The sequence below is a fragment of the Cariama cristata genome, unplaced genomic scaffold (assembly GCF_000690535.1).
Source record: "Cariama cristata isolate BGI_N322 unplaced genomic scaffold, ASM69053v1 scaffold7657, whole genome shotgun sequence".
Taxonomy (NCBI): domain Eukaryota; kingdom Metazoa; phylum Chordata; class Aves; order Cariamiformes; family Cariamidae; genus Cariama; species Cariama cristata.
Window position 1 is genome coordinate 50,616 of NW_009628436.1, and position 13,947 is coordinate 64,562.

Consider the following 13,947-nt stretch of genomic DNA (forward strand, 5'->3'; position numbering starts at 1 on the left):
GTGATTCCTGCTTTTGCTTGCAGGCCAAAAGCACTGTGTTTATCCCTATCAGGATCTGTCACTTCTTACCCCAAGGAACACAATTAAGTTTCTGAAGGATGCAGGAGTGAAGTTACTGCTTACTTAAGGAACTAAAGCTAAATGGGACTTGAACCTTGTATCTTCTGCTTTCAGAGGCCCCTTGAAACTGCTGAATAGAATGCTTTCATCAGTTGGTGAAAAGGTGGGGGTTCTTGGCTGCCATCCGTTCAGTGCATAAGTTTGGAAAGATTACAGCTAATCACTGCTTGCTCTCTTATCCCAGCGGCGCACTTTTCTGAGCATACCTGAAATTCCTACCTGAAGCAGTCACAGAATTTCATTTGAATTAGCAAGTTCATCTGCCAGAAAAGAAGGTGCTTTTGTGAACGCCAGGGGTTAGGCTTGCCTAATCTTTTTAATTAGGAATTAATTTAATTTTAATTCATGTAATTTTATTAATTCATTTAATTTTAATTAGGAACTAGACGTAATGATTGGTTTTGTTTGAGCTCCCTGAAGTAATTTAGGCGTGTGCTTATACTACTGATCTCAGAAATCAAAACAATGAAACATAACTCTAGTCAAGCAGCAATTGTGATTTCATAATACTAGAACTTGTTGCAAGGTGGGCAAGGTGGATCCTCATTGCTGTTGGAGCTCATTCTGGCACAGCTTGGACAGTTGTTGTGGTTTAACCCCAGCCAGCAACTAAGCCCCAAACAGTCACTTGCTCACTCCCCGCTGGTGGGATGGGGAGGGAATCGGTAAAGTAAGAAAACTTGTGGGTTGAGATAAAGACAATTTAATAGGTAAAGCAAAAGCTACAAGTGCAAGCAAAGCAAAACAAGGAATTAATTCATGTCTCATGGGCAGGCAGGTGTTCAGCCATCTCCAGGAAAGCAGGGCTCCATCATCCATAACAGTTACTTGGGAAAACAAATGCCATCACTGCAAACGTTCCGCCCTTCCTCCTTCTTCCCCCAGCTGTATATGCTGAGCATGGCACCATATGGTATGGAATATCCCTTGGGTCAGTTGGGGTCAGCTGTCCCAGCTGTGTCCCTTCCCAACCCCTTGTGCACCCCCAGCCTCCTCGCTAGTGGGGTGGGGCACTGTGAGAAGTAGAAAAGGCCTTGACTCTGTTTAAGCCCTGCTCAGCAATAATGATGTTTTTGTTATCAACACTGTTTTCATCACAAATCCAAAACATAGCCCCATACTAGCTACTCTGAAGAAAATTAACTCTATTCCACAGACACAAGAGTCTTGCAGCATAGGTAAATATTCTTCTCTGAGGCAGATAGTGATTCCATGACAGTGATCTTAGATGTTCATAAAACACCATGTCTTCAGTAGAGCTGTCATCTGTCCCCATTCCAAAGACTTCATTAATTTTTCTTCCTGCTTGCTGTTTGCAAGCTACTGCACATGTACGTGCCAGTGTGCATGCAACATCCACCCTATGTGATAGCTGGGTTTGGTATCATTCCAAAGATGGCAACTCAGGTCTGGGCTGAGGCTTCTGAATTCAACATTTCACAAGCCAGTCCTTCATTTTTTCTTTTAGTAACAATATTTAAGTTCCTATCTTGGAATATTCTTTTGCCTTTGGTTTGTTATCAGGGAGGTGACTGCATAGGCATCCCTCAAATAAAAGTTACTGTCTGCTCAGTTGGTCAAGTTTTCTTTAGAATGCCTTTCTCATGTTCCCAGCTTTGCCTGCATCCTCTTCAGCCTCATGCTCATGGGAAGTTATAATTCAGAAATAAAACATTTAATTACCTAAATTCCCAAGTAAAATAAAACATTAACTTATTCTACCTGGGAAAAATTTCCACTGGCCCTCTGTACAGGATATTTTAGCTTCAGTTAGTTGGCATATCTCCACACAAGTCAGAAAATACTTGGGGCTTGGTATTTTTGGCAGATTGATTTTTAGCTGTTACAGTTCTGTGCTTTTCTCTGATTTTAGATCTTTATCATTTCAGAAGTCATGTTGACTGCACAGTATGAAGTAAAATGAAAAAATATAATCTGTTGATCCATTTACACGCATAAATAGCATGTATGTATGTGTGTGTTTTGTGTACACATACTTAAAATGGTGTGTAATGTGTTAGGTTATTTGTGTCAATAAAACTTGAATTTGGAAAAGGATAGCTTTCCTGTAGGTTTTTTAGCCACAGCTTAAAAAGTTAATTTAATAATTATACTGGAAGAGTAGTAAATTTTCTTATTTTGAGTACCATGAATTATTATTAATCTAGTACTCAGTGTATAATAGCCACAAAATATTATTGCATTGATAAAACTGTGGTTGGTATTCTAGAACAGAATCCGATTTTGACTGTGTCAAAACAACCTAATATAAAAGTTGCCGTAGTTCCATAACTTTATTAAATGTTCTTTATTTATCTTCTTTATAACACTACCAATTAGTAACCATAAAGCTTACATCCCAAGTAGGTGTATTAAACTTTACTAGATATTACTTTATAGCTGGCTTTTTGGATTCTTATGATGAAATGCTTATGATAACACTTGCCTGCAATGTCTCCTTTCCCATCAGATTCATCTTCTCGTACAGCTGTGGGGCTCTTGTCATCTGCTATTTCCCAAGCCACAATTTCCTCATCAGTTTGTGGCTAAAACCCAAATCTTAATGATCCTTTTCCATCTAGTTCAACATTGATCTTTCATCTTCTGCATTCTTTTAACCAGAAATCTTTTGCCAAAAACCTGCCAAGATTGTGCTGGGCGTCATCAACAGCAACATCAGACTTGATTTCAGTGAGCAAAGATGAAACAGCTGTTTCATTGTCCAGATCAGTGCTCAAGCACTCAATATTTGGTCATAATTTTTTCCAGCTTTGTCTGGCTGTGATAGCCTTGATGTTTTCACTGTATGACTAGGGGTGTAACTTATATTTTACTTATCCATTTCTTCAGTGGTTCAGAAATAAATACTGCTTCTTCAGACAATATTTCCATCGTATTGTCTTTTGTACTGTCTTGTATTGTCTGTGTTCATTCTTCAGAAACTCTTGCTTCACTTTGGCAAGTCAATGTTCGTGCAATGTTACGCCCAGAATTGCCAAATCATGGCTCAACAGTTGCCATCATCATGGGAAAGCTGCAGATGGCTTTGCCTTATGAAAGGTTGTATCAGATAAAGTGCTAACTCTTGAAAATAAGTGATGTAAAGTGCCTGACGGAAGTTTACAAAACTTTAGACTCTCCCTGTTTATGCATGTGGGAAGTATTTCTGTCATGTAAATCTTGTCTTTTCAAAGCTGATGGTTTTGTTGTTGTTGTTATAGCTAGAGGACACCAAAGTGGCATGTTACTGTACTCCAGAATGACTTTTTAGTGCTTTGGAGACAAAGCTGATGACTGTATGTTCAGAGGGAAGAGGAGAGATGAGACTTCTGTTTGTCATTGACATTAGTATTTTCCTATTAACTTTGCATACCACTGTATATTTAAGTTGATTGTTTTCATTGAAGTAGGATTAAATAGTTGATTGTCTGTCTTATTTTAATTTACCTCTATAATGGAAAATGGTGAAGGCGTTTGGAAGTCATTCTCCTTCAATTAGATGATTTTTCTGTTTGTTTTGGGGTTTTGTATGTGTGCACGTGTTGCACACTGCTTGATTCACTGATCTGTTTTCTATTGGAGAAAATTTACAAGCACATTGCCCGCCTCACACGAATTTGTTTCCCACAGAGATTCCTAATGCAACGTGTGAGGTTTCTCATTACCCAGCTATATGGATTACATTTTCACTCCAATACCAACAAAATTAAATTACACAAAAATTGATTAAGATGCATGTAATCCTAATGTCTGATCTTTAGAAAAAACTTCTGTCATCTTTAAATGATAACCCTCTGCAAAATCAACAGTAGAAATACTCTGCTTTTGTCAACTGGAATACATCTACAATTTACATAGCAGCTAATGCTACAGCAAAATGTTAACAGCTAATTGTACAGCAAAATTGAGGATCCAGTTTTTTAAATGATTTTATATTTTCTAGCTCATCTTAATAAAAAAAGTAACAACAAAGCCAACAGACTGTATTCATTTGTGGACCTCCAGTTCCAGAACCTGTGTGGATTAATACATGTCACTCTTTTCTAATTTAAAATAAGGATGCAATCCTTCAAACTAGATTTTAATGCCTTCAGTTTTGTTCAACAGTGTCATATTTTGAGCAGTTTGTCATTTATTGATATGCTTGAAAGACAGAACAATTCAAAATCAGTAGTGGTCAGAATTAAATTTTATATTTAAAATATGAGGAACAAATATAATAATATATAAATAGCAATGCCTCTTCTCTTTCGAAGTTTAATGAAGGTTGATAAATATCTTTGCAGAACTTTGGGATCTTCGTATCTGGCTAAAATTTTCCAGGTCCATTAAACATTTAGACAATTATTTTGCTTTGGTGGTCATTCAAGTTTATTCATGTGCATTTTGATTGGCTAACAAGCATGGTATTTTAAGTTAATAAATTATATTTCACTTTTGTTATCGTAGACCTGTTCTTCAGACTAACAGGACTAAAATAATTATAAGTGTAGGACTGAATTTTGCGTGTCATAATTTGTTTTCAAAATATGTGTGCTCCAATCATTGGTTCAAGTTGTCTTCTATACATTTAAAATTATGTACTTTAAGACATGCTTCTCATGACAATATCATAATTCAATATTAGTATGTTTTGGTTTTGAGTTGTTCACAAGGCACTTATTTTTCTATCAGTCTGTAGGAACTGTTCCACTTGGTGTGTCAGTAACTCGAAAAAAAGAGGATGAAGCATCAGTTGGAAGTGCACCTTTGGCAAGGCAGCAATCAAATCAAGCCTCTGAGTATGCCAGCAGTCCTGTCAAAACAAAAACAGTAACAGGTATGATCACTTAATTGAAAATAGCCATTCTGCCTTTGCAACCTCCCTCAATAACATGCATCCATAATTGAACAGCATCAGCTGTACAGACTGTGGAACAACTTTCAGTTTTAAAGAAATACTCTCCCAGAAAATTACAACTTTTAAAATTAAAAATAATCAAACTTGCAATTTCAAAATATATGTTTAATTTTCTTCTCATTTTCGTTTAGGGATTATCTTTGGGGCCCTGATAGTTTCATGTAACACATTTTCTAAAATGAGATAAAGGAGGTGTGCTTTCAATAGAATATCTGCTATTTGCCTTGGTATTTAATATTTTAGTCCATAATTTTATCAGACTTTATACATTGTGATTGATCTCTTTGATTTCAGTAAGTCTGTTCACATTGCTTAAAGTCTGGCATGTATGAAAGTCAAGATTTGTGCCTAAACAGTTAAAATTCACTGGTTCAGAAACAGTTTCCCATAGAAAATGCATTTGTTGGCACTTCTGTTTCTGGAGTTCAAGACATTAGTAAATTTAGGAATATTTTCTGGTCACTTAAGAGTGCTAAAGTTAAACTTTGTTATCACTAATCAAAATGATATAGCTTTCTGGGATTTTCTAGGTTATTTATTCATATAGTACTGTCCACAAGTAGTACAGTAGGAGATAGTCCAAAAAAAGGGAATATCCAGCTGAGACTTTTAGTAATCCTTCTGAAATACACTGAACAAATTCTCTTTTCCTTTACATTGATGTTTATTTCCAGATAATCATGAAGTACTTAAAGATTTGTCTGCTGAAACTGAGATTACAATCTTTTCCATTAGTGGTAGGGTTAATTGTTATTTTGAGATTAAAAAAGACTAAAACCAGAAAATCTGTTTGCTGAATATTACATGGGTTACCATGTTATCATTGGTAGAAAAATAATAGATTAATTTCAAAGACTTCTTTCTGTTTAATTTATGATCCTTTTATTTTTACCATTCATTTATGAATTTCCTTTACTTTTGCCTCTAATGAAATGACCGTACTAAGTATATTGTTCTTTTAACTATATTTATCATCTGTTCTGCTACAACAAAATCATGAATTACATGATTTGTTTCTTCTTGAGGTTAATTCTACATGTGCCTGTCAACAAAGCACAAAGGTATAATTTACTAGAGAAACTTCAGTAATTTTGAATATTTGACATTCAAAACCAGCTATTTGCATGAACAGACATTAGATTTTCATGATAATTACCAATTTATAGAGGCATGCATGTAATTTGCAGAAGTAGCTTTGTACTTGAGTTTTGGAAATTGGTGTCCCAGTCTGGTACCTGCGTACCTTGGTAGCCAGTTTTTATCTTCAACCTTTTGTTATTCTTCACCTTGAGTATTATCTTTTCTGCAGTAATGATCACACCATAATGGTCTACTGGAAGGAAATGTTACTGTTCAGAATCTAGAAATGCCATGAATATCTGTTTTACTTTTGATTTGGGTTTTGTGTGTGTGAGTGCAGAAATGATAAAACAAAATGATGAATTATAAATAACGTCCTAAAAGGAAAGGAAGGATTTCTGTGCATCTCAGCTTCTTCCACTTTTTAATTTGAAGTCAGTATCAAGATGCTTTTTCAATTACTTAGTACAACACACATTGCTGCAAAAATGAAAAGTCAATTTTTAGCTTTCATTTATGTTAGCTACCACTTGCTTTACTCATTCAGTTTATCAAATAAGTTTAGCCTAAATGCTGGGGTTTTTGTGATTAGGCAGATATTTGGCTTCTCTATAAAACAACTTTGTGGCATAGAGTTTGATACTAATAAATGAAAGGTGATAGTACTAATTTTCTCAAGAGATAACACTGACTAAGCATTTTCTTTTTTGAATTAGAAGCAGTCTTTTAAAGAAGAGATTACTAAATTTGGGTTCATTAATTTTCAACTGTTAAAAATTTGTTGGGAAAAAAAGTTACTATTTTTTTAAGTGAAGCTACATACACAGAGCAGAGCATCTATTTCGTTTGTTTTTAAGATGTAGTGTGCCTGACGCTGCTGGTTTGAAGGCTATCCTGTGTTTTAAAATGTCTACCTCTTTCTTATACTCTGGAAATAAAATGCCGTGTGTAATATACCTGAAGTTTGACATTTACATGCAAAAATGGGGAATAAAAATACAAAATCAATGCCAAAGAGCAAAAACCTTCTATACTGATGAAATTATTTACAGGGATGCTATCTGTCTGCTTCAGTAGACCACACAGATTTCATAGAATCATAGAATGGTTTGAGTTAGAAGGGACACTAAAGGTCATCTCATTCCAACCCCCCTGCAATGAGCAGGGTCACCTTCCACTAGATCAAGTTGCTCCGAGCCCCATCCAGCCTGACCTTGAATGTTTCCAGGGATGGGGTATCTGCCACCTCTCTGGGCAACCTGTGCCGGTGTTTCGCCACCCTCATTGTGAAATTTTTTTCTTATATTTAGTCTAAATCTATCTTCCTTTAGTTTAAAACCATTACCCCTTGTCCTGTTGCAACAGGCCTTGCTAAAAAGTCTGTCCCCATCTTTCTTATAAACCCCCTTTAAGTATTGAAAGGCTGTAATAAGGTGTTCCCGGAGCCTTCTCTTCTCCAGGCTGAACAGTCCCGACTCTCTCAGCCTGTCCTCACAGGAGCGGTGCTCCAACCCTCTGATCATCTTCATGGCCCTCTCTGGACTTGCTCCAACAGGTCCATGTCCTCCTTGTGCTGGGGTCCCCAGACCTGAGGGCAGTACTGCGGAAGGGTCTCACCAGAGCGGAGCAGAGGGGCAGAATCCCCTCCCTCGACCTTAATTAAAGAAAGGAAGGACAGCCATGTCACACTGCAGTGCCATGCAGAATTGTTCTCTGTATAGCCTCCCTAAACTTTATGGGCTGTTAGAAGCTTTTCCTGTAGAGTTCATCTTGTGTCCTCTTTGTCAGAACTGGCTTTACACTGGAAGATTCAGCAGACAGTAGAAACTGACACATATGTCGTGTCACAAAATAAAGTCTCTACTTTGATTACAAAGCCACCAGTTACAGTGGTTAGAAAAAGTTGGATGGATGCAAGTGTGAAAGGTGAGATCGCATTCTCGGAGAAGTTTCAGTGAATTCTTTCTTTCACAGTCTGTTTCTTTACACATATATGATGTGCTGGAATATGGTGAATGAGTGACTAGTTTATTAAACTAAAAATAGAGTGCCCGTGATTCTTCTCCTTTCTAATTTTTCTGTCCCCTTCACTCCCACAATTTTTCACTTTATTTCCTTTCTTTTAATTTGCCCTGCTTTCTGCCTGAGTTTTCTTTCATTATTTGTCTCACCTTTTTAAACCAGGAACACCACGGTGATGACAGGTCTAGGATGTATAATGCTACCTATGCTACAAAAGCATTCTAGGTAAAAGGGGCAATGATCCTTGTAAGCCTTGTATTTCTTAATTGTAGTTACAGATGCCTTAAGTTGTCAGAAAACTGAGATTCCTACATTGATAGCAAGCACATATGTGTAGTCTTTGCAGATTGAAAGAGATTGTATCTTAAATTCATGCTATTCAGGTGGTGATTTTGAATTTATCCTTTTCAAGTCTAGCATGATCTCAGCAGTCACTCCCTTGAGAACTGCTAGAAACCAACCCTATGTATTAAATGAAAGCAGTTCGTAATCACAGCTGTAAAATTACTTTAAACATTGATCTTGAGTTCAGTTTATTAGTTAATGGCTGCTGAGACCTTGCCAAAAATGAAGCATGGGAAAAGAGCAGAACTACTATTTATGTGGTATCTGTCTGTGAAAATCCAAGATTTCTTTTCTTAAGTCTCAAATTGTGGTTATTTATAAATCTCCTTAACCACAGAGGCTTCAAAAACAGAGTAAGATAACAGAATATATGGTTTAAATTTTGTATGATGTGGCTGTGGACAAGCAAGGTGATAAAGAAAGAATATTAAAAAACAGTGATAAGTATTTACCTCAATTCCTCCATCCACCCACTTTTCTCATCAATTCAGCAGTTCCCTGTTAGTTCAGTGAAAAGTGATTTGCAGACCCATAGCTATACAAAGAAGTGTAGCTCTTATGTCTGGATAGTGGCAAAATGATTGCTATATATGTGTATAAATATGTAATATATATAGTATATGTAACATGCCTATACAGGAAGATATTATGGGCTGCAGTAGATGGAGAGGGCAGTCTGTGAAAACTGTCCTGTGCACACTATTGAATGATGATTAAAGCTAAAGTGTCTGTTCTCACACATTCAAGATGGGTGCTCATTCATTACTAAAATAACTTGCAGATTTCATTCATATTAAGTTACTAAATGATTATAATTATTTTCATTTGAAAATATAAAAACATTTTCCATGCTTAAAGATGAAATTGGGGTTGGTTGGTTGGTTTTTTTATTGCCTCCTAGGGAGGTCTTTTAGTAGCCATCACACTGAAATTTAATTTCACCAACATCTGCCATGACATCCAACATTTAGCACTGCTTGGAAGTAATCATGATGTCCCAGACACACATTTGATACTATCTTGTGAGGTGTAACCCAGTGACTATAGCATCTAATTTTTCAGTAACAGTAGAAAAGTAGCCTCACATGTGCTGTTTAGAATGAGGAATGCTGTAATGAAAGAAGCTACTTTAGAGAGGCTGAAAAGGTTATTAATTTTTTTTCTCACTCAGAATCCTGAATGTTGACTTTTTTTATAGCCGCAGGATAGGTAGGTAAGTGGAATTTAATGTATCATCTGAGTCAAACCTTTCAGCTGGAGTAGGCCCCATAGCCTCGTACAAAGGCACCTGAAAACTAAATGCCCTGTCCTATAACTGAAAGTGCACTTGTCACATCCCTGGTGTGCAGCAGGCAGGTATAGTACAGGGGGTGACTGCATTGCAGCCATGTCATGAGCGTACATCAGGGCATATGACAGCAGGCGAGTAGTTTTCGTCACTAGGTCTAGCGCCCATGACCAGAGATTGCTTCATTTTGTTGTCTTATGGACAGATTGCAAGGGCATTTGCGAAAGAGAATTAAACAATGGTGGGTTTTGGACAGCTTTTTTCCATAGGCCATCTTGATCATGTCCACAGGTCAGAGTGTGCACTGGTCATTTAATTCCAGTACAATTTCAGTATTACTGTGGAGTATCGGTCCAAAGTTCAAAGCTGAGAAGAGAATCCAGCATTGGTTCATTCTGCAGGAACTGTATATGTGGTGCGTAAGAGTATGTGCATATGGAGAGAAAGATAGGACGTGAAATCATTCTCGTTTGGAAAAATCTCTTACTTGTGTTTCTGAAACATTGATATTTTGTTCTGTGGAGCTATTGTTCTTACAGAGAAATAATTAAAGAGTTATAAGTTCTCAAAAGTGCTAAGGTACACCTAGTCTACTATTCATTTGTATTTCAAGCAGATAGAGGATGGTGTCATAACAAGAAAGTTCAAAACTCTGTCTTAGATGACCTTTATATTCTCTGTCCTGTATAAGTTGTCTGATTTCTAATAAGGACAGAGCTCCTGTTGCCAATTTATGACTTCTTTATCCTGCTTGCTTATTTTCCTGGAGCTTGTTGAAACATAGTATCTTTGAGATATTTATCGTATCAAATTTTATTTATATTGAGCAGCAAATGCAAAAGGAATTGGAGGACAAGCCCAATGAGATGCATGCATATGCATAGAGTATAGGATTGCATAAGTCTTCTTTCCATAGGAAACCAGGCAAAGAAAGATCTCCACCTTTCCTTTAAATCACTTCCTAACATTTGATAGTGTAGGTATGACAACACATTTATAAGTCGGTCATTAGATACTTACTAGAACTGGAACTTACTAGAACTGTTTTTATGGGAACTGTTAGTAATTCGATTTTGAAAGCTTTAGTCAAGTAAAGCTTAAAATTCCTTCAAAGTATACACATGAGATATTTCTGAACCACCATTAAGTACTTCTCCATAAAAGTGGAGAAAAGAGGAAGCTTTAAATGTAGATGTGTCTCTGTTTTATTTAGACCAACTGATGCTTTGTTAGGGTTTTTATTTGAAGTTTCATCTTAAGTTAATAAACTTTCTATTGAGTACAGAGTGGCAGAATATGACCTATACTTAGCAAAACTGGATACAGTTACTATTTCCCCCCCCCTAAAGTACAACTAGAATGCTGAGCTGGATTCCTGCTAAAATGAGCTGTTGGAATGCAAAAAACTGGCAAATGTGAGAGAAGTCTGGTCTGGCTGGTGAGAAATCAATGGATTATTTGAAGTATTTGAATTAGCAGGTCACTATTTCTGCTCAATGAACTGAATGATTATCGTTTATTCATGCCTGCTATGAAATGTATGACTGTGATTTATTTGGGAAGATGAATGAAATTAAATAGTTGCTAAATAGGCAAAGTGAAACATAGGAATTTAAATCTGATGCACATTTACCTAGGGTGCCTGAAAATACTACGATTTTTATATTTTCATAAATGGAGTTTAGTTCATGGAAGGATTATTTAAAAGGAAGGTCTCCAGGAACAGGTGATTTATAGTAACTTTTAAATGGCTGGACAATCATATACCTATATTGAAAATTAATTATAGTGAGTTTTCATAGCTAGTAAAATGTTTGAATTTTGTGGTATGATGGCATGATTTCTTCAGTTCAGCGTGTGGATTTCAGAAACATTAGTAACACAAAGCCAATGTAGTATATCAAACATGCTTTCTATATGGAGAAATTCAAAGCTGAGAGAGAAAGAATGGGTGTTTTTTTTTAGATTATATTTAAAATACTAAGGAACTTTGAGTATATTTTTTAAAAGGCAGAAAACTAGGCAGAATTCCTCCTGCATTTACCAGAAGAGTTCTTGCACATCCAAAAGCTGAAATTATTACTTCATAGTATAAAATTTATTTGGAATGGTAAGTGATATTAAGATAAATTCAGGCATGGAGTTTAGATATGAACACACATATAACACATTTTTGTAATTACTAATATAGTAGCTCAGTTTTGCCTGTGAACGGCTGTTATTGATTTGTATGAAAGTGTCAGTCCTTTTTTATTTTTGTTCCCAGAACTAAATAGGTATTTTTTGCCAGAAATAGTGCAGCAATTGTTAAGAATTTGGTGGGAGAAAATGCTGACCGTAGCCATTCCCTAGCCAACCCCCACTTCCACACAGAAAGATCCTTTCTGCTTGCACAACAATGTTAATATCACATTTGTCTTTGTTTACGGACATATGTGTACTCTAAAAAAAGGCACGTTGGGTAAAAGGTCAAAAGCCTCTGTATTTTAACACTTATTCTGCTGCTAACTCATTGAATGACCATTCTAATTTAGTCACAACAGCTTTCTGCTGCCATTTCCCTGGGTATAAAGGACTTGCTCTGGCTAGTTGTCGGGGACTGTGTGGCTCAAGTATCATCTTGATTGATAAAAGTAATGTATTATCTGTACTGTTAGTAAAGTAGAATGCAAAAATGCTCAATGCCCAGTAAAGAAATTACTTATGTAAGGACTATTCAATATATGGGCAAATATATTTCATATTTTTATAAGCTTAAAAGGACTTCCTGCTGTTATTTAAGTTAGTTAAGTACTGCTTTTCTTCTCAAGCATCACGATGAACAGTGCAAACTTTTTTTACATATAGATTATCATAGCCTGTCTTTAGGAAAAAAAAAAAAATCTCAGTTACATGAATAATTCAAATATCAGTCATCCAGGAATGTGGGTATAGGGAATAACTTCTCTTATGATACTGCAAAAATAAAATGTGAATATTTCTGAAACACTTCTGGTGGATACTGATGGTTCAGAAAATATTGGTAAATACAGCTTTGAGCTTCATCTAATGATTTCAATGAACCTGCTACTTAGATTAACTTTTTATTTTTAAATTGGATTGTGGGAAAAAAAAGTACATTAAGGTAGAAAGTATTTTTAACAAGATATTCCTCTGTGTTTTTGCAAATTTTTCTATATGTATAATGTTTTAATATTAAGTCATGGAACAAAATTATTATATGGAAATGTATTCTATTTAGAACAGAGTTTGTTTCTTTGTCTGTCATATATACACAAAAGTGTGGATAATTTGAAATGCCTTCGTGTATCTCTCTATGTAGACATGTATGTTTAGTTCTGTTTTGTTGCAAATATAAAAATATGTAGACTTATGAGGAAAACTGAAATGCAAACCTAAGGACAAACAAGCTTCTATATAAGTTTCACTGAATTTTTACTTTTGCACAAATGTTATACATAGACACCAAAACCTGCCGGTGTAGAGAAAAAAAGCAAATAAGTTTTAAGTAGGTGGTGGGTTGTTTTGGTTGTTTGGCATTTGGTTGGTTGGTTTGGGGGGGGTAGTTTTTGTTTGGTTTTACATAAGAAGAAACCAATTAATCTTCCACAAAAAAAACCCTGTAGGCCATTTAGATTTTTTTCAGAGTTGTTTGAAGTTTGCATTTTCTCCTCCACTGCATTTTAATCTCATTTCTAATCCCTTAGACCCCTTGATCAGTTCCTTAATGGCTTGCATTTGTTGCATTTTTGTTTTTATTTCTGATGAAAAGCCATATCTAATGCATGAAAATGTGAATAGATATTAAGAAATCCCAATGAGTTCTTTGACACTATGGAGACTACTTCTAATTTTAGCAGAGGCAAAATCTTTCCAGAAAGAGCCGTGTAATAACAGTGCACTTTCCTTTGATTTCTTTCTTCCTTTAAATACTATCAATGTTCATGTGTTTTGCTGTCATGGCCTCTTAGTAACTGTGATTAGTTTGCAATAGGATTTTTCTCAGCTTAACTCGGTTCTGATGTGTGAGAAGCTATATGACAGGTGATGTGATGTGGGAAGGAAAGCTTGCCCGGTTTGTTGAGGTCATGTGACAGATACATTTTGAGTATGGTCATACGGTGGGATGGTGAGAGCCTGTCCTACTGCCGGCTGCTGCATGGGTGTCCGTCTATGAACCTTCTCTTTCAGC

General features: G+C 36.0%; 1 protein-coding gene across 1 annotated transcript in view; it reads left to right on the forward strand.

Moving 5' to 3' along the window:
- Positions 1–13,947, forward strand: part of LOC104165251 (vacuolar protein sorting-associated protein 13B-like) — a 270,979-nt gene that overhangs the window by 12,698 nt on the left and 244,334 nt on the right. The window contains exon 4 of the mRNA XM_009704826.1: positions 4,795–4,939. Within this exon, the coding sequence (XP_009703128.1) occupies positions 4,795–4,939 (145 nt within the window). The remainder of the gene's footprint in view (positions 1–4,794; positions 4,940–13,947) is intronic.